This window comes from Carcharodon carcharias, chromosome 2 (assembly GCF_017639515.1).
Source record: "Carcharodon carcharias isolate sCarCar2 chromosome 2, sCarCar2.pri, whole genome shotgun sequence".
NCBI lineage: Eukaryota > Metazoa > Chordata > Chondrichthyes > Lamniformes > Lamnidae > Carcharodon > Carcharodon carcharias.
In genome coordinates, this window is record NC_054468.1 from 124458642 (window position 1) to 124480475 (window position 21834).

General features: G+C 44.3%; 1 protein-coding gene across 2 annotated transcripts; it reads left to right on the plus strand.

Annotated features, from left to right (window-relative positions):
- Positions 1 to 615: 615 nt before the first annotated feature.
- Positions 616 to 18389, plus strand: stx11a (syntaxin 11a). Of its 2 annotated transcripts, none has more exons than XM_041181715.1 (2): positions 616 to 974; positions 16436 to 18389. In XM_041181715.1, exon 2 carries the CDS (start codon positions 16441 to 16443, stop codon positions 17296 to 17298), a length of 858 nt encoding a protein of 285 aa, XP_041037649.1. In that variant the 5' UTR covers positions 616 to 974; positions 16436 to 16440; the 3' UTR covers positions 17299 to 18389. The 2 variants fall into 2 exon arrangements, with proteins under 2 accessions (XP_041037649.1, XP_041037639.1); XM_041181705.1 differs by lacking the exon at positions 616 to 974 and adding an exon at positions 5071 to 5256.
- Positions 18390 to 21834: the final 3445 nt, after the last annotated feature.

The following is a 21834-nucleotide window of genomic DNA, read 5'->3' on the forward strand; positions in this document are numbered from 1 at the left end:
CTTGGTCAAAGGGATAGATTTTAAGGGGAGTCTTACAGGCGGAAGGAGAAGTGGAGAGCTTTAGGGAAGAAATTCCAGAGCTTAGGGCCTTGACATCATGCACGGCTGCCAATGGTGGAGTAATTAAAAATGGGGATGATCAAGAAGGCAGAATTAGAGGAATGTAGCTATCTCCGAAGGTTCTAGAAGAATTAAATTACAGAGATAGGGAGTGTCGGCAGGTTCCATCACTGGAGATTTCAGTACCACTGTAGTTTACAGATTAATTGGCAACAGGGACTAGGAGTCCCCAACTCACAAACTACCCATGACACTCTGTTGTGAATTCGTTATACAAAGGATACAAAGTGAAACACACTTACAGAGCAATTAAGTCAACAATGAGTCTGCATTTATATTTGATGTACTGTCGAGGGGAAATTCTGACTGAATTGGGTTTGTCTGTGGCTAGGAGTTCGTTGTACTAGGAACTGCATGCCACCTCTCTCCCCACTGCCATCTGACTTTACATGCTCAGTTATCAACCGTAACTCACCCACAGGAAAGGAAACTATTTCTTTATCTCACTGTCACTTCCCAGAATGATGTTATAGTCACATGGTACAATGATAGTGCCTCCTGTACTGGGCTCAGCAGTCTGACTCTAGGCTACACTGTGACTGGGTGCTGATTTCTCGCCTGCATTAGTTCAAAGAGGAGTGGGAAGCCACTGCCTGCCCTATTCTCAGCCTCAACGAAACACTCCAAACAAGAAGGGACACATTGAGCAGTGGTACCAGATTCTGACACAGCAGCTGAGTGAAAAGTGCCTGGAAGGCTTTGAACTGCAAACAGAACCCTGCTTTTAACAATTGTAAGAAGGAAGCCGGCGTGAGGGGCTTGTAGCCCAGTCTGCACAACACAACTCGGTCTGTTCCGAGAACTCTGCTTGCTTTCTCATTCCACGAGCAGGACTATTTCTGAGGGTTATCTTGGTGAGTGACCAACGTTTCCTGTTCTCAAAACAGCCATAGCTCACATTGAGAAAATAGATAAGTTAATATGCTGTTTCGCTTTAAAAATAGATTCTAATTTGAGCTGCTGGCTGGTTGTTGGTATGATGAAAAGGCTTTTAAATAAAACAAAATAAAACAAAATTTGGTTAGCTTTACTGAAAAAGTTGAAGCGTGAAATATTATGCAATGGACCAGCCTAATAAGCTTATAGAAGTAATAATCGACATTAAGTGCATCTCATCTGGAGAATCAGCTTTCCTAAGCATAACCTTACTCGCCCAACTAAATAGGTCGAAGGTGCACAGACATTGAAATGTGCTAGAAAACACTGACACCTTTCACAATCTCTAGTTTGTTGACTGTTAAACTGTTCATTTTTTCCATGGGATAAGAAATAGCATTTATTGTTCAACCCTAGTTGCCCTGAGAAGTTGATGATGAGCCATTTTTTGAACTGCTGCTATCTGTGTGGTGATGGTGCTCCCAGAATAGTGTTGGATAGGGAGTTTCAAAAGATTTATACAGTGTTGAGAATAGAGCGCTGGTAAAATATGTCAGGATGGTGTGTGACTTGGAGGTGATGGTGTTTCCATTAATCAAAGATCCAGTAGTTTGATTGATAATTGTCTCCTAGAACCAGTTGATGTTTTTATAGTCACTCTTTAATGCCCCACCTCTAGATGAACACTTACAGAGACTATCCTCCACCATGTCCGCCAACTCCAGCGTGATGCCACCACCAAATACATCTTCCCTTCACCACCCCTATCGTCGACATTCCGTGAGAGCCATTCCCACCATGACCCCCTGGTCCACTACTCCATCACCCCAACATCTCATCCCCTACGCAAGGCACCTCCCCATGCAATCGCAGAAGGTGCAACACCTGCCCCTTTACCTTCTCCCTGCTCACTGTCCAAGGGCCCAAACATTCCTTTCAGGTGAAGCAGCGCTTCACTTGCACCTCCTTCAATTTAGTCTACTGCATTCGTTGCTCCCAATGCCGTCTCCTCTACATTGGAGAGATCAAAAGCAGACTGGGTGACCGCTTTGTGGAACACCTTCGGTCTGTCTGCAAGCATGACCCAGGCCTCCCTGTCGCTTGCCATTTCAACACTCCACCCTGCTCTCATTTCCACATGTCCATCCTTGGCCTGCTGCAATGTTCCAGTGAAGCTCAACGCAAACTGGAGGAACAGCACCTCATCTTCCGATTAGGCACTTTACAGCCTTCGGGACTTAACATTGAGTTCAACAAATTCAGACCATGAACTCTCTCCTCCCTCCTCACCCCTTTTTTATCCCCCCTTTTCAATATTCATTTTAATTTTTAATTTTTAATTTTTATTTTCTATTAATTTATTTTAACTTTTATTTACTTTCATTTTCATTCATTGTTTTACCCCCACCTTTTATCCTATTTTCGATCTTTTTTCCCCACCACTGTCCCCTCCCTCCACCCCACCCCCACAAGGGCCATCGGTCACATGTTCATGTTGTTCTTTCCAGAGTGCTTATCACATTCTGTTCTGACCTTAATGCCACCATCAGCACCTCCTTTAGTCCTTACCACTATCATTAACACCCCTTTGTCCTTTCATCCATGATATCTTTGTCAATCTCTCCTTTGCCCCCACCTATCTCTGGCCTTCTTTCCAGCTTCACTGCTCCACCTCCTTAAACAGTATAAATTTCATCACATTTTTACTTCCCTTTAGCTCTGAAGAAGAGTCATACGCACTCAAAATGTTAACTGTCTTTCTCTCCACAGATGCTGTTAGACCTGCTGAACTTTTCCAGCATTTTCTGTTTTAGTAATTTACAGAGACTTTGTCTTTTAGGAAAAGTGTATGGATAATTATTTCTTGTTAGTTTCCAAGCTCTTCTTTGTAAAGCTGTAGGGTGTCCAGGCTGAATGTGCTGTATTAATGGGTGATAGGGAGAGGGAGATTTAGCCAATACTCCTGATGTGGACTTTCCCAGGGTAGGAAGTCATTCTGCAAAAGCTGCACATATCCTACAAGTGAGGATGGTGGTCAGTCACACAGATACCTCTTCTTGACTTGCTGGAAGCGGGATAATGGAAAAGACAAGTTTGCTGTTATAACACAACATCTGCAGGTCTCAGAGCTAGCAAAGTCCTGGTGAAGGGTAGTCACTGCTGTAAGAAATGTGGCAGCCAATCTGCACACAGCAAACTCCCAGAAACATCAAATGAGATAATGACCAGGTCATCTGTTTTTGATATTGGTTGAGGTGGGGGGGGGGATATATTCTGGAATCTTCTGCATACACCTGAACAAACAGGCTTGGTTTAATATCTCATCTGAATGATGTGCTTCCAACAGTGCAGCACTCCCTCAGTACTGACCCTCCGACAGTGCAGCACTCCCTCAGTACTGACACTCAGACAGTGCAGCACTCCCTCAGTATTTACCCTCCGACAGTGCAGCACTCCCTCAGCATTGAAACCAGACAGTGCAGTGCTCCCTCAGTACTGACCATCTGACAGTGCAGCACTCCCTCAGTACTGACTCTCCAACAGTGCAGCACTCCCTCAGTACTGACATTCAAACAGTGCAGCACTCCCTCAGTACTGACACTCAGACAGTGCAGCACTCCCTCAGTATTGACCCTCCGACAGTGCAGCAATCCCTCAGTGCTGACCTTCTGACAGGGCAGCACCCCCTCAGTACTGACCCTTTGCCAGTGTAGCACTCCCTCAGTTCTGACCCTCCGACCGTGAAGCACTCCCTCAGTACTGACCCACCGACAGTGCAGTGCTCCCTCAGTACTGACCATCTGACAGTGCAGCACTCCCTTAGTACTGCACCAAAGTGTCATTCTAGATTATGGGCTCAGGTCCTTGGAATGTGACTCTGGCTCAAACATTACCAAATTACACCAAACTGACCCTAGATTAGCAACTGCAGGGAAATGGTATCATGTCTGAGTTTAGTGAAAGTGCACAACATAAAAGGCCCCTAGAAATAATGAACAAGGGGAAACAATTATGTGCAAACAGGGAAGATATCTCTCTGAAGTTGTTCCTCTTCTTAAGTGAAAGTTATAAACGGTTCATCTTTCCATTGCTGCACTGTTCCCACACTAGGACCGTGTACATCTGCTGCTTTAGATGAAGATTTTTTTCCGAGGCAGCTAGTTTTGGATTTAGCTGTGTGTGGGAGTGGGGCTAAAGCAGATGGTAGATCAGACCTAGAGAGAAAAGCGGATCAGTGAGTCATTCTGAAATTCATGTTTACACACATTGAAGTAACAATTTAAAAATTTGACATATTTTTGAACATGAGAGTTCAACTACATTTCAGCTGAGTAAATGGATTAAAATCAGGATAGGTCAGGAACAACACTCATCAGTACTGAACAAGAATGGCACTACTTCCAGCTCCTCTGCTGATCTCTCTACAGAGAAATCCCTCTCTTCTCTCTCTCCTTCCCTCCATCTCTTTCTCCCCTTCCTCCTTATACATTCTGAATTCAATATTCAGCTTCTCTTAATCGCCTCCTGAACTTGCTGATTGCAGTGATACAGAGGCACCAGTACCTCTCCTGTATCTTCATATATTAGCAGTTCCCAGCCAGGGAACTGGATGAGAAGCTGGTTAAAGACAGTGAACGATGCAAGTGATATGTAACAACAGGTTGGGGAAGTTTGCGCCCCAGCTGGACAGCTGTTCTTTGGAGCAGTCACCCAGTTTTTCCAGGATCAATACAGGCAATAAACGCAGTGAGATGAATTTAGTGATTGTGGACAACCTATCGCGTTTGAAACTTTCTGGAGCAGATTTGATAAAAATCAAGTTACCACAGTCGCTAAAATGTTGTTTAAGATATTGGTGGCGTCGGATAAAATTTCAAATAACAAGCAGGAACTTCAGAATGTACAAGGATTTTCCCCAAATGACATACACTTTCCATAAACTGCTCGTGTTTATAAATAGTTTGAGAAGCCCCAGGGGTTTCAGTGTATTTGCGCTGGGTTGAATTTGTGGCGACAGAAGTAGGCAGGGCGGGGACACTGGTTAATTCCACATTTCAGAGGCTTTATTGTGGAGTCTCTGCAGAGAGATCAGCAGAGGAGCTGGAAGGAGTGCCATTCTTGTTCAGTACTGATGAGTGATGTTCCTGACATATTCTGATTTTAATCCATTTACGCGGTTGAAATGCAGTTTAACTCTCATGTTCAGAGTTACTTCAAAGTTCGCTAGACCATCTTTCAGCGAAGTCCTCCTAACAGTATGTAAGTGATCATTCGGGGAGCTGAACATTGCTGGGAGGGTTCAGTGAAGCCAGTATTCTGAGAACCTAGAGAGAGGGAGAAACATTAGCCATTCTCTCTCTCTCCCCCTCTCTCTCCCCTGTCTCTCTCCCTCCCTTTATCCCTCTCTTTCCCTCCCCCTCTCTCTCCTTCTTTCTCCCCCTACCTCTCCCCATCTCTCCCCTCTCTCCCTCCTTCCCTCTCCTCTCTCCCTCCCTCTCTTTCTCCACTCCCTCCTGCCACAGCCCTGATCTGAGCTACCTGCTGCATGTTTGAACCTGATTGCTGTGCGACAAATAGCAACAAGCTTGTTTGATTAATCATGGTTTGCAATAACCTCACTTTGGAAGGCATGTTTTTACATTTCTGTGTCAGATTGTGTACTGTATTTCCAAATGCGGAGGCAGTGGGAGTGAGACCATTTTTTTATTATTCATTCATGCAATGTGGGCTTCGCTGGCTGGGCCAGCATTTATTGCCCATCCCTAATTTCCCTTGAGAAGGTGGTGGTGAGCCACCTTCTTGAACCTGTGCAATCCCTGTGGTGTAGGTACCCCCACAGTTCTGTTAGGAAGGGAGATCCAGGATTTTGACCCAGCGACAGTGAAGGAACGGCGATATATTTCCAAGTCAGGATGGTGAGTGACTTGGAGGGGAACTTGCAAGCGGTGGTGTTCCCATGTATCTGCTGCCCTTGTCCTTCTGGATGGTAGACGTTGCGGGTTTGGAAGGTGCTGTCTAAGGAGGCTTGGTGAGTCTCTTGTAGTGCATCTTGTAGATGGTACACACTGCTGCTATTGTTCTTCAGTAGTGGAGGGAGTAAATGTTTGTGGATGTGGTGCCAGTCTAACGGGCTGCTTTGTCCTGGACAGTATCAAGTTTCTTGAGTGTTGTGGGAGCTGCACTCATCCAGGAAAGTGGGGAGTATTTCATCACACTCCTGACTTGTGCCTTGTAAGTGGTGAACAGGCTTTGGGAGTCAGGAGGTGAGTTACTCATCGCAGGATTCATAGCCTCTGACCTGCTGTTGTAGCCACAGTATTTATATGGATAGTCCAGTACAGCTTCTGGTCAATGGTAACCCCCAGGACGTTGATAGTGGGGGATTCAGTGATTGCCATTAAACATCAAGGGGCGATGGTTGGATTCTCTGGTGTTGGAGATGGTCATTGCCTGACACTTGTGTGGCATGAATGTTACTTGCTACTTGTCAGCCCAAGCCTGGATATAGTCCAGGTCTTGCTGCATTTGGACATGGACTGTTTCAGTATCTGAAGAGTCGCGAATGGTACTGAATATTGTGCAATCATCAGCGAACATCCCCACTTCTGATCTTATGATGGAAGGAAGGTCACTGATGAAGCAGCTGAAGATAGTCGGGTTGAGGAACTCCTGCAGTGATGTCCTGGTTGTTGGAGGTCAGTCATCTCAGAATGACCTCCAACAACCACAATGATTTTTCTTTGTGTTAGGTATGACTCCAATCAGCGGAGAGTTTTCCCCCGATTCCCATTGATTCCAATTTTTCAAGGGCTCCTTGATGCCACACCCTGTCAAATGCTGCCTTGATGACAAGGGCAGTCATGTTTACCTCAACTCAGGAGTTCAGCTCTTTTGTCCATGTTTGAACCAAGGTTGTAATGCAGTCAGGAGCTGAGTGGCCCTGGTGAAACCCAAACTGGGCATCAGTGAGCAGGTTATTGCTAAGCAAGTGCCACTTGATAACATTGTTGATGACCCCTTCCATTACTTTACAGATGATGGAGAGTAGGCTGATGGGGCAGTAATTGGCCAGGTTGGATTTATCCTGCTTTTTGTGTACAGGACATACCTGGGCAATTTTTCACATAGCTGGGTAGATGCCAGTGTTGTAGGTGTACCGGAACAGCTTGGCTAGGGGCGTGGCAAGTTCTGGAGCATAAGTCTTCAGTACTATTGCTGTATCTTGATATCATGTGGAGTAAATCAAATTGGCTGAAGACTGGCATCTGTGATGCTGAGGACCTCCAGAGGAGGCCAAGTTGGATCATCCACTCAGCACTTCTTGCTGAAGATTGTAACAAATGCCTTATCTTTTGCACTGATGTGCTGGGCTCCTCCATCATTGAGAATGGGGATATTTGTGGAGGCTCCTCCAGTGAGTTGTTTAATTGTCCATCATCATTCACAACTAGAAGTGGCAGGACTGCAGTGCTCAGATCTGATCAGTTGGTTGTGGGATCGCTTAGGTCTGTCTATCACTTGCTGCTTTACTACTTGGCATGCAAGTAGTCCTGCATTATAGCTCCACCAGGTTGACAACTCATTTTTAGATATTCCTGGTGCTGCTCCTGGCATGCCCTCCTATACCTTTCATTGAACCAGGGTTGATCCCCTGGTTTGATGGTAATGGTAGAGTGGGGGATATGCCAGGCCATGAGGTTACAGATCGTGTTAGAATACAATTCTGCTGCTGCTGATGGCCCACAGCGCCTCATGGATGCCCAGTTTCGAGATGCTAGATCCTTTTTAAATCTAACCCATTTAGCAAGGTGGTAGTGCCACACAACATGATGGAGGGTATCCTCAATGTGAAGGCGGGACTTCGTCTCCACAATGACTGTGCATTGGTCGTTCCTACCGATACTGTCATGGATAGATGCATCTGCGGCAGGCAGGTTGGTGAGGATGAGGTCAAGTGTGTTTTTCCCTCTTGTTGATTCCCTCACCACCTGCTGCAGACCCAGTACAGCAGCTATGTCATCTAGGACTTGGCCAGCTCTGTCAGAAGTGGTGCTCCTGAGCCCCTCTTGGTGATGGACATTGAAGTCCCCCCCCTCAGAGTACATTCCGTGTCCTTGCTACCCTCAGTGCTTCCTCCAAGTGGTGTTCAACATCAGCACTGATTCATCAGCTGAGGGAGAGCGGTACTTGGTAATCAGCAGGAGGTTTCCTTGCCCATGTCTGATCTGATGCCATGAGACTTCATGGGGTCCGGAGTCGATGTTGAGGACTCCCAGGGCAACTCCCTCCCGACTATATACCACTGTGCCGCCACCTCTGCTGGTTCTGTCCTGTCGGTGGGACAGGATATACCCAAGGATGGTGATGTTGGTGTCTGGGACATTATCTGTAAGGTATGATTCCGTGAGGATGACTATGTCAGGCAGTTGCTTGACTTGTCTGCGAGACAGCTCTCCCAGTTTTGGCACCAGATGTTAGTAAGGAGGGCTTTGCAGGGTTGACAGAGCTGCGATTGCCGTTGTCGTTTCCAGCACCCAGGTCGATGCCAGGTGGTCCATTTGGTTTCATTCCTTTTTTGTGGTTTGTTACAGCTAAGTGGCTTGCCAGGCCATTTTTTAGAGGGCATTTAAGAGTCAATCACATAGCTGTGGGTCTGGATGACAGATTTCCTTCCCTAAAGGTGAACCAGATGGATTTTTACAACAATTAACAATGGTTTCATGGTCATCATCAGACTTTTAATTCCAGATTTTTATTGAATTCAAATTCCACCATCTGCCATGGTGGGATTCCAGAGCCCTGGCCCCCAGAGAATTACCCTGAGTCTCTAGATTACTAGTCCAGCAACAATACCACTATGCCATCGCCTTCCCTAAGTTTTCAGGTAAACTCACCTCGAACAGGTTGCTGTGAATATAATGTGACAGCTTCATGGCTCTGAAGCCCATCTGGAATTGCACATAGAAAATAACAAGGAAGGATTCTAAACCTGCATCATAGAAGATGTCATCCTCCCAGGGAGAGTTTCATATCTGACAAGGTGAAAGGTGCTATGTATTAGTGCTAGTAGACATATTAAGCAGAGAGTATGGGACAATTGTCATTCCTACACTCAGTGTAGAGCAGAAAGATCAGGTGAGTTTCAGCATACCCTGGAATTTCCTTTGTGGGGACAACCAGTAAACTATATCTGAAAATGCACCCATTCGGTGAATTTTCCTGGCTATAAGGTGGATGAGCTGGTAATATGGTCGGGGAAGGTGCCAGAGAGGGAGCTCAATGTCTTCCCATTGCCATGGCATATCAGAAGCAATGCTAATCTGCATCATGGATACAAATGGGCAGCCAGTTGAGCCACTGAAGAGTCACTTCCTGCCTCACCGGCATTTTGCCCACTCCGGGAGGGCACACCACCAACTGGGGAGACCTCCATGCAAATCCTTGCAGGTTTCCTGGAAGAGGGACCCTCATTTATGTGAATCCATGGCACAAGGGGAGGCAGTGGCATAGTGGTATTTTCATCGGACCAATAATCCAGAGGACCCACGGTAGATGGTGAAATTAAAAGTCTAATGATGACCATGAAACCATTATCATAAAAACCCATCTGGTTCACAAATGTGAAAGGAAGGAAATTTGCCATCCTCCCCAGTGACTCCAGACACACGCCAATGTGGTTGACTCTTAAATGCCCTCTGAAATGGTTTGACTACCACTCAGTTGTATCAAACCGCTAAAAATCCTAAGAAGAATGAAACTGGATGGACCACCCAGCATTGACCTCGGCACCAGCAAAGACAATGGCAAACTCAGCCCTGTTGACCCTGCAAAGTCCTCCTTACCAACATCTGGGACTAGTGCCAAAATTGGGACAACTGTCTCACAGACTAGTCAAGCAACAGCCTGACAGAGTCATCCTCATGGAATAGTACCTTACAAATCATATCTTGCAATGGCTGCCCCTGTGGAAACAGCCCAGTTGCTGTAATATGACCCCCTCCCCCTATATGTAGGCTTACAGAGCAAAAGGATATGGCAGCATTGCAGGCCAGCTATTTAGGTAATGATACCCAGAGTGTGACAGGAAGGGACAGAGTGTATAAATATATAAAATAGCAACAAATAGGGTCAAAGGGGGAAAAAATGATAAAAAGACAAAATTAATGGCTCTTTACTTAAACGCGTGTACTATTCGGAACAAAATAAATGAATTAATGGCACAAATGGAGGTAAATGGGAATGTTCTTATAGCCATTATGGAGACATGGTTACAAGGAGATCAAAGCTGGGAACTAAATATTCAAGGGTATGTGACTTTTTGAAGGGCCGGCAGGAAAGAAAGGGCGATGGGGTAGCCTTGTTACCACAAGATGGAATAAGTACGTTGGCAAGAAATGATCTTGGATCAGAAAATGTAGAATCCATATGGGTGGAGATAAGAAATAACAATGGGAAGAAGACACTGGTGGGAGTAGTCGATAGGCCCCCTAATAGTAGCTTTACTGTAGGGCAGAGAATAAATCAAGAGATAATGAGGATATGTAAAAAAGGCATTACATTAATCATGGGTGACTTTAATCTTCATGTAGATTGGGAAAATCAAATTTGCAGAGGTAGCCATGAGCAAGAATTCATTGGCCAGAATTTTCCTGCCAGTGATTTGGGGGCGAGGCCAGCTCACTGACGTGAAATTGACACGGGATGATGTCAGGAGGAACCCCCGACGTCATCCCGCCCCATTTAAATATTCAGGAAGGCAGGCGGACAGCGAAATCAGCAGTTCGCCCGCCGACCTGTCAATGGCCAATTGAGGCCATTGACAGGATAATTAAGCTAATTAAAGGCCCTGCCCTTCCAACCTTAAGGCTGGTGAGCAGGCCAGGAGCCCCAGTGGGCTTCTGAAAAAACATGAAACCTCATCCACTGGCGGGATGAGGTTTCATGTCTATTTAAAAAATCTTTAATAAAATTTATATCCTTTTTATTAACATGTCCCATCTCATGAGGGGGACATGTTAATAATTTTTTTATTTTGCTATTTTTGTTGTCTTTTAAACTTTCACCAATCTCCCTGAGACAGCACTTAGTCTCAGGGAGCAGCGCACTTTTGCCCGCATGCTTGAAAGAGTGCACTTTGACAGTTGGGGAATCCTTCTCCCCCCCGCTCAGGAAGTACATAGCGCTTTCTGAGGGGTGGCCTGCTGGGTGGGCCTTAATTGGCCCGCCCACTCAAAATGGCGACAGGGCCCGTTTCGGCGGCAGAGTTCAACTGCCCGCCCGCCACCTAGACGGTGAGGCCCGCCCACCTATCGAGGGCTAAATTCTGCCCATTGAGTGTATTCGGGACAGTTTCCTGGAACGATATATTGTGGATCCAGCCAGGGATCAGGCTATTTTGGATCTGGTAATGTGTAATGAGGGCAGGTTTAGTAAATGAGCTCAGAGTAAAAGATCTCATAGAAAACAGCCACCATAACATGGTAGAATTTAACATTCAGTTTGAGAGTGAGAAACATGGCTCGGAACTTAACTTAAATGTGCTAAACTTAATTAAGGTTAATTACAAAGGAATGAGGGCAGAGTTGGCTGGAGCGGACTGAGAAAGGAATTTAGCAGAAAAGACAGTTGATGAAGCAGATGTTTAAGAAAATAGTTCATGACTCTCAACAAAGATATATTCCAGTGGGGAAGAAGGATTGTAGGAAGGGGATGAACCAACCATGGTTAGCTAAGGAAGTTAAGGACTGTATCAAATTGAAAGAAAACACATACAATGTGGCAAAGATTAGTGGTAAGCCAGAGGATTGGGAAAGTTTTAAAAACCAACAAAAGATGACCAAAAATAATAAAGAGGGAGAAAACAAACTTTGAGGGTAAACTAGCAAGTAATATAAAAACGGACAGTAAGAACTTCTCTAAATATATAAAAAGGAAGAGAAAGGCCAAAGAGAACATAGACCCCTTAGAGAATGAGGCTGGGGAAATAATAATGAGGAACCAGGAAATGGCAGAGGAGTTGAATAAATACTTTGCTTCGGCCTTCACGATTGGAGACACTAATAGCATTCCAAAAATACTACATAATCAAGGGGCAAAAGGGGTCGAGGAAATAAATACAATAACTATCACTAGAGAAAAAGTACCAGGGAAACTAATGGGGCTGAAGGCCGATTAGCCCCCTGGTCCTGATGGGTTGCATCCTAGGATATTAAAGGAAGTAGCTGCAGAGATAGTGGATGCATTGGTAGTAATCTTCCAAAAATCCTTAGATTTTGGAAAAGTCCCAGAGGATTGGAAAACTGCCAATGTAACACTCTTATTCAAAAAGGGAGGGAGACAAAAGACAGGTAACTATAGGCCAATTAGTTAAACATCTGTCATTGGGAAAATGTTGGGGCAACACTTCCCCCTGTCGAGGCGGAGGAGCGGGCACGGGCAGGTGGGCCTCCGATTGGCGCCCCCAGTCGGTGGTGTGTCGCCATTTTACGTGGGCGGGCCAATTAAGGCCTGCCCAGCATGATGTCCACCAGGAAGCGCTATGTGCTCCCTGTGCTGACGGGGTGGGATTCCCTCAGCCGGGAGTGTGCTCTTTTGTGCATGCGCATGAAAGAGCACATGGATCTCCCTGAGGCAAAGTGCTGCCTCAGGGAGATTGGCTCTGATTTAAAAGCTGACATAAAGGTAATAAAAAAATTTCCCTGCCATGTCCCCTCTTGTGACACCGTCACATGAGTTGGGACATGTCCATAACTTTTATTTAAGCATTTGATAAAAATGTAAAAATCCTCATGTAACCTCATCCCAACCTTAAGGTTGGACGGGCAGGTCTATCAATCAGGTTAATTAGTTTTTTATTGGCCTTAATAGGCCCTGACAGTTCGGCAGGCGTGCAGCCAATTTGGCTGAGCGCTCACCGAACTGAAAATCTAAATGACACAGGGTGACATTGGGATGCACACCTGACGTATCCCCATATCATTTTATGCATCGGCGAGCAGGCCCCACCCCCAGTCACCAGCCAGAAAAACCTGCCCTTGGAGTCAATTATAAAGGATGTAATAGCAGAGCATGAGGATTTTTACATTTTTATCAAATGTTTAAATAAAAGTTATGGACATGTCCCAAATCATGTGACGGTGTCACATGAGGGGAGATGGCAGGCAAAGTTTTTTATTACCTTTATGTCAGCTTTTGAATCAGAGCCAATCTCCCTGAGGCAGCACTTTGCATTAGAAATGCATAATCTAATCAAGCAGAGTCAGCATGGCTTCATGAAGGGAAAATCATGACTGACAAATTTATTAGAATTCTTTGAGGAGGTAACAAGCAAGATAGATAAAGGGGAATCAGGATATATAATATTCTTGGATTTTCAAAAGGCGTTTGATAAAGTACCATACATAAGGCTACTTAATAAGATAAGAGCCCATGGTGTTTGGGGTAGTATATTAGCATGGATAGAGGATTGGCTAACTAATAGAAGACAGGGAGTTGGGATAAGGGGGGCATTTTCAGGATGGCAACCTGTAACTAGTGCATGCACATGAAAGAGCACATGGATCTCCCTGAGGCAAAGTGCTGCCACAGAGATCAGTGCTGGGGCCACAATCATTTACAATATATATTAATGACTTGGATGAGGGAAATGAATGTACTATCGCCAAGTTTGCAGATGACACAAAAATAGGTGGGAAGACAAGTGGTGAGGGTGACAGAAAAAGTCTACCGAGGGATATAGACAGATTAAGTGATTGGGCAAAAACTTGGCAGATGGAATATAATGTAGGAAAATGTGAGGTTATGCACTTTGGCAGGAATAGAGGAGCTGAATATCATTTAAATAAAGACTGCAGAAAGCTGCAGCACAAAGGGATTTAGGGGTCCTCATGCATGAATCCCAAAAAGCTAACATACAAGTTCAGCAGGTAATAGGGAAGGCAAATGGAATGTTGGCTTTTATTTCAAAGGGAATGGAGTATTAAAATAGGGAAGTCTTGCTAAAACTATACAAGGCACAAGTGAGACCACACCTAGAATACTGTGAACAGTTTTGGTCCCCTTATCTAAGGAAAGATATACTGGCATTGGAGGTAGTCCAGAGAATGTTCACTAAGTTGATCCCGCATACGGAGGGATTTTCTTATGAGGAGAGGGTGAGTAGGTTGGGCCTGTATTCATTGGAGTTTAGAAGAGTAAGAGGCGACCTTATTGAAACATATAAGATTCTTAGGGGACTTGATAGGGTAGATGCTGAGAGGTTATTTTCCCTTGTGGGAGAGTCTAGGATCAGAGGGCATAATCTCAGAGTAAGGGGTCACCCATTCAAGACAGAGATGAGGAGGAATTTCTTCTCTCAGAGGGTGGTGAATCTGTGGAAGTCATTACCGCAGAGGGCTGTAGAGGCTGGGTCATTAAGTATATTCAAGGTTGAGAAAGGCAGATTTTTAATCAGTAAGGGAATCAAAGGTTATGGAAAAAGCAGGAAAGCGGACTTGAGGATTATCAGATCAGCCATGATCTCACTGAATGGTGGAGCAGACTCGATGGGCCAAATGGCCTACTTCTGCTCCTATGTCTTATGGTCAGTGGGCTAGATGCTCTTGGGAGTTGGGCTGGTGGCCTCAATTGGACAGTGGACTGTTAATTGGCCTCCGTCAGTAAAATGCTACCCAGGGTCTTGCTGCCCATTGTTTTCAGTTGCAGTAATGGGACTTCTCCAATGCCAACAAAATTCAGCCCAATGCGTCGCTCAAGGTACATTCAAATTTCCTGTGAATTTAATTAGAATAGCAGGAACATAAAACTAGCAGTAATTGCTAAACTATTTCTCTAAGGACAGTTTCAAATCACTTTCGGCATCATTCATGCCCATCAAGTGCAATGTGTTCAAGAATCTACAGTTGGGGTAACTTTTCTATTCTGATGCAAGGTCATTGACCTGAAATGTCAACTCTGTTTCTCTCTCCATGGATGTTGCCTGCCCTGCTATTTCCACCATTTTCTGTTTTTATTTTCTTGCATAGTGTGATTTAGCCTTGTGCCGTAAAAATCAAAAGAAACGGAATCTACAGAGGACTCAAAAAAATTACAATAAAACACCAGAAAAATTATGTTGTTTCCTGCACCTGAAAATCTGGTGGTAAATTCAGGGGAGCCTCTGAACAATTGCAGGAAACTCAAATCTAAAGATTTGTAACTTGGGGTGAAACCAGTTTCATTAGAAGATGGATTGACAGACAATCACAAAAGGTCAAGGAGATTTGGGCAGTTTTCAGTGTTAAAAGCGCTATATAGGCTTGTTATTATTCTACTTACGTTACCTACTTGCAATCTTTTAGGTCACATACTTGATTTGCACATAGATTACGCATGTCTCAGAGCTAAAAAATGCAGGAAATTCCAGGCCACAATACAAGTTCAAGGTTGTGATATTCGGGTGAGGTTATTTACATGGTTTCTCCATGATTTCTGCCAAAGTTATGTTTGTAGATTAGGGGAGGAGAGTGCGCAGGTGAATCCTTCCAGAAATTCCAGGTCTTGGAGTGTAAAAGGTACAGCATTTGGCTCAGCTGACCCATGCTGATGTTTATGCTCTACATTAGCTTTCTCCCACCATACTTCACACAACCCAATCAGCAAAGCCTTCCATTCCTTGATCCCTCATCTGATTACCTAGTTTAACACTTGAATCAATTATTAAGTCCAGAAGCTATCTCCACACGAGAGCCCAGTGGAAGACTGTCCTCTTGGGACTGTCACGCATTTGCTCTGTGTCACTTTAAGCATGGATTCAGACTGTTTACAACTACTGTATCAATGTGAAATGAAACCCCTGTACAGCATTGCTAGAGTTTAGTAACATGGATTGCATTTTATGTACTGAGGGAGCACTGCACAGTCAGAGGGTCAGTACTAAGGGAAGTCCACACAATGTAAGGGACATTATTGAGGGAGTGCTACACAGTCGGAGGGTCAGTACTGAGGGAGCTCTGCACTGTTGGAGGTGTTGTCTTCCTGATGAGACCTTAAACCAAAGTCCCATTATCTCTCTTGGGCGGATTTTAAAGTTCCCATGGGGATATTCAAAGAGCAGCAAGAGAGTTCTCCATGTTGTCCCAGTCAATATTTATCCACTAACCAACATCACTAAAACAAAATTGATCTTTATCTCAATGTTGCTTCTGGGATCTTGCTGAACTGAAATTGGCTGTCATATTTCCTATATAGAACAGTGACTGGACTTCAAGAGAGCTTTATTTTTTGTAAAATGCAATGGGATCATCCTCAGGTTGTGAAAGATGCTATGTAAATGCTCGTTTTTCTTTTTGTTTTGACTGAATTTTGTAAGTTCACTTCTTAAGGTACACTGAAGTTTCTAGTTTATTTCTGCTGCTGTCATTTTGTTTTACTGATCTTGATTTTCTGTGTGTTCTTTCAGAAACAATGAAGGACAGGCTTGAAGAATTGATAGAGTGTTCGAAATCATATCAACAGCAAACAGAGGCCCCTGATGAGGTGGATTACCCTCAGGAAAGCTTGGTGTTTGAATGCGACTTCATTTTGCAGATGCTATACAAGGAAGTGCAGCAGCTCCGAGAGGAAATTGGGCACCTGAAAATGGACATCAAACGTTTAGGGAAGCAGAACACCCGCTTTCTCACCTCAATGCGACGTCTCAGCAGCATCAAGCGGGATTCAAATTCTATTGCCAAAGACATAAAAAGCCGGGGTGAGAAGATCCACCAGAGGCTGCAGGACCTGAAAAGTTACATAGAAGAAATAACGAATACTCATGGGCCCAATGCTGCCATCATTCGTATCGCCCAGGCTCAGCACTTTGCCCTCTTGAATCATTTCCACGATGCTATGTTGGAGTACAACACAGAGGAGATGAAGCAGCGGGAAAACTGCAAGACCCGAATCCAGCGGCAACTTGAGATCATGGGGAAGGACATTTCCGGCAACGAGATGGAGGATATGATAGAGCAGGGTAAGTGGGATGTGTTCTCTGGGAATCTGCTGAGTGAGGTACGTGGGGCACGGACTGCACTCTCAGAAATTGAGCAGCGGCACCGGGAGCTCCTGAAGCTGGAGTGCAGAGTCCGCGAGATTCATGACTTGTTCCTGCAGATGGCAGTGTTGGTGGAGGAACAGTCAGAAACACTCAACAACATCGAGGTAAATGTGCAGAGAATTCAAGACTATGTGGGTGAGGCAAAAGTTCAGCTGCAGAAGGCAGTGGAACATAAGAGGAACAACATTTGTCGACAAATATTCTGCTGTTACTGTTGCTGCTCCTGATGCAACAATTCTCGCTCCCAAGTATACCTGGCCATTCTTTCACTGGGTCAAACCACAGTTAAATACTCTCTTCTTGAAAGAAATGTTTTGACATTAGCTGTTGCAGAAAACATCCTGATTGTAGCCATGATTGTGTCCCTTTGTAGTTTTTTTGTGTTCCAGCGACCTCTCCAATTATAAGGAGGGACTAAGATTGCAAAATTTGCCTTTGTCCTCCTACAGCTACAGCTCAGGACACCCACACTCCCATACTGAACATGCCCACTTTCTTTTTCCACATCTCCAAAAGTTGTGGCTCATCATCTGATAGATTCCAAAAGCCAAGCTTGGATTACAGACGTGGATTTATTTATTGCCCTTCTGGACTGAAGTTCAGGAACGCATCAGATAGAGAATCTTCCATGGGTTGACGTGACAACATTTCTTCTGTTCTCAGGATGTCTGGCTGATGACAAGGTTGGCACTTATTGCCTGTCCCCGGTTGATCCAAGAAGCTAGTGCTAAGGCTTTTCCATGAACTGCTGAACTCCTGATTTTTATCACCAATGCTTTGAGCTCCATAAAACTGGACTTTCTCATCACAATTAGGAATCGGGGTTTGTGTTGTTTATACCAAGAGTTTCTCATGCTTCAAATTGCTTCAGGTTGTGGCTCCAAATGTCTCATAGTTTTTAATCTTCCTGCTGAACCTTTCCTGCTTTGTTTCCCAGTTTTGGTTGGAAGGGGGATGAGGGAGTGCGGGAGATTGAAGAAGGGGAGGAGAGTGAACAAACGACTGTATGATGTGGCATTTGTGCTGTTCACCCTCTCTCCGTATTTTTCATCTCCAAAGCTGCAGAATACAAGGCAGAAAGTAAACTAAAAATGCTGGTTCTCGCAGCCAATAAGAATACAGGTGTCCAGTGATTCTTGTAGTGTAATGGGTTAATCGATTAACTGATGTAAGCTATGACATATCTGTGACATCAGCAGTCATGTGCTAGAGACTCTGTACAGCAGAACTATCAGGCAGCACACAGGGCAGATCTGTCCACTCAGTAACCCACCTTGTATATATTGTACATAGTGTAAATAAAGCTGTTTGCAGTAATTGCCTAAGTCAGGTTACAGTCCTTCTATGTAAGATACATAACCTAGCATGTCCATGAAACAATTCTGGCCCCAGATGATCAACCCAGAGGTCATAAATTCAAATTCCATCATGCCAAATTATAAAATTTAATTTGATAAATCTGCTGATTTGTGAACCACAAGTGACAATGAAACTGTCTGATTGTTGTCAAAACTCAACTTGTTCATTAATGTTCTTCAGTGAGGGGAAGTTGCATCCTTACCCAGCCTTACCTACACAGGACTCCAGTCCCACACTGTGTTTGATTCTTAATGTCCATGGCATAGTCAATGATTGCCAATAAATGTGGCTTCACCAGTGTTTTTCACATTCCACGCAGAAAGATCATGCCGAGGAGATTAGAATTATGGGTATTAACGCTCTCCTCAGCTAGTTTTAAAGAATCTTCCACACCAACAATCTTAAATTCTATATCCCTTCCACACATTCTGAGTCTTTCACCTTTTGCTGTTTTGCTTCAGATTTCTAGCCTACTTGGTTACTCTTTCTGATTAACAAGGCAGGGGCTCTAGAAAGTGTTCAATGTAACTGGTGTTGGACAGTTGCATCAATTCAGTCTGTTCTTACCCTCCAGTCCCCATCTCCCTCTTCCATCACTCCCCTTCCTCCTCCTCTCAGCCTTCCCCTCCCTCCCCTTTCTCACTTTCCTCCACCCCTTTCCCTGCCTCCTCCTTGCTCCCCCTCACCCTACTCTACCCCTCTACCCACCCACTGTCACCTAGAACTCACACTATGAAGCATTGTGTGTAACAGTAAATAAGCTGCTATAAGCTTAGGAGCTGCTAAATGCGAGAGGCTGAAGTGACTCATTTAGATCTAAAGAATGAGGAGATGTTGCTTTGAGAGGTCAGGGGCTGCAGGGTACACTCGCTGAGTGTTGTTAGTTGCAGGTGAACACACTATGAAAAAGCAAAACTTTACCCTGAAAATGTTACTGGGCTAGGAAGGTAGAACATTAGTCAGGGACCCTGCTCCCAACTGTGATTCTTGTTGGAGTGTAATCCTGTGGGTAGAAGTTGTGAATTTAGACAGTCACACTTCCTTGGGCTCATTCAGTATAGGTCAAAGAGAGGGAGGACCGTAATGTCCAGGCTCATTCTCTCTCTGGGTGTCTGCCTCTCACTGCGAGATTCATGACATGTACCTGCCAAACTCTCTGTGCGCACATGTAGGAGGATCTGTGAGGGGTGTGGGTGTTGCTGAACTGTACTATGATCTGAAAAAGTTCCAATTGTCAGTATACAAATTGATTAGATGATTTAAGTCACTGTGTTTCAAGCCTGTTGACCCTCTACAGCTAAGATGCTGAACAAAATTAAAATATTATTAAAGAAAAGATAAAGCTTTTAAAGGTGCACTCCAAAGATATCCTGTATCTTCCAAATTCACTTGAGTTTATGTCTCTTCAGCTTGATTGCAATTGGAAGGAACTTGGAATTTGTTTTATAGGGTGATGATGACAAAAGAATCAAGCTGTTAAAGGACTAAATTGGAGCCATCGGCCAAGGTGAGTGGGACACGGATCAGGTGCAATGACAGCTGGATTGACAATGTATCTGAAAACTCTCTGGTCAATGGGGGGGTATTGGTTAATTTGCAGAAGAGCTCTGTTTGAGATTACTGAGAGATTCAGCCCAGCTGGTGATGGGAGGACGGCTGGGCTTTGGTGAATGAGTCCTCCTCCTTTTGCTTCTTTGGCAGTCTCTTGGGATTAAGGATGACTTGCTTCCACTCTGGTTCAATGGGTTCTGAAAAGGCCTACAGGACCAATGCATGATCTACAGACTCTGCCATGTGTGGGTAAGACAGTGCTTGCAGGGTTGGGTAGATTGGCTGTTTAGAGGTTTGTTCACTCCCTCCGAGGTCTCGACTTTGCCACTGCATATTCCAACAAAGTCAATGTGTCTGGTTTCTTCTCAAATGAACCTTCTCCATTTTGGTCGGTCTCAGGTCAGCGACTCCCACGAGTCAGTGGGGATGTTTGAACTCTTCAGGAATGCTTTGAGGACCCTAAAATGTTTCCATGGTTCTTCTGGGAGTCTCCTGCTGTGGGGGATCTGTGTCAAGCATTCAAACAACATGTCCTACCCAGCAGAGCTGGTTTTGAGTGATTAGCACCTCGATGCTGGGGGCATGTTGGCTTGGGAGAGAAAACTGCTGTTGGACTGCTTTTCTTGCCACTGGATTTGGGCTGTCTTGCGAAGGCACCATTGGTGGTACTTTTCCAGTGCTTTGAAGTGCCTGCTGTAGGTTGTCCAAGTCTCTGACAACCTATAGCAGTCAGCCATGACCTCATTGAATGGTAGAACAAGGTTGAGGGCCCAAATGGCCTCCTCCTATTTCTGTGTTCCTGTGTGTTCCAGTATTTTATTAGATTCATGCAGGATGCATTTTAAAACAAATCAGGTGTAGGAAGGGATGTGCTTCTGCCTCCAGTCAGAATCTTGCTCCAACTGTGTCACAACTTACTGGACAGCTGTATAACCCTAGTCTTCTTTGAAACATTCATTGCCAACAGAATTCTTGTTTCAAATCCTAATTTGATATTTAAAACTATTCCAATCCAGGACCAAAAGAAAAATTAGATGTTCAGTTGATCACCAGTCAAAAGCAGTTTTATAAAATAAAATAAACTGTAATTGATAAAGTGTGTTTGAAATTGTTTACCATGATGTGGGAAGAGTAGAAACAAGATCTGAAAGCAGAAACTTTAATTATTTGAAGAATTATTTCACATCTTTACTACCTGACAAACACATTTCACCACATGCAACAAAACCTTGAGTTCCTGAAAAAGGCTTCAAAGCAGCAGGAAATCAAGTTGATTAACACCAGTCTCCTGATCAGGAGAACTGAATTTGTCTTTCTCACTGTTTGGTAAATAATTAAAGATTTTGTACTGTGTGTTTATTTGTAAAACTTTGTATACAAGACTGATATTTGATGTTTTAATTCCACTCTATGTTATCTTTTTTACCTAAAATAAAACCCACCAAATTGTTTAAAAGGTAAAAGACACCTTTTAAAGGATATCTGTATCACTATACATTCATGTTGCAGTGGGAGGATGATGACTGGTGATGAGCATATTTTCTGATTGCAACTGAAAGGGAAATTTAAACCTGTGTTCTCAGTCACCGCCGGGTACAATAGTCACCGAGAGTTTCCTCGGGTTGCCTGATCCATAGGATTAACTATGGCGGAGTTTGGGTGGAATGGGATGCTACCAACATTAAAATGACTGGGTGGGAGACTTGAGGAAATTCTCCGTCAACATTGCCGTTTTAGATAAATGATTGCTTAAAAAAGTTGAGATGAAGATGTAGGGGCTTCAGCCAAATTTGAAACAGAATTTTTATTTGATTTCCCTTTTCAGTATCATTTGGGATTTGCAGGTGGGAGCT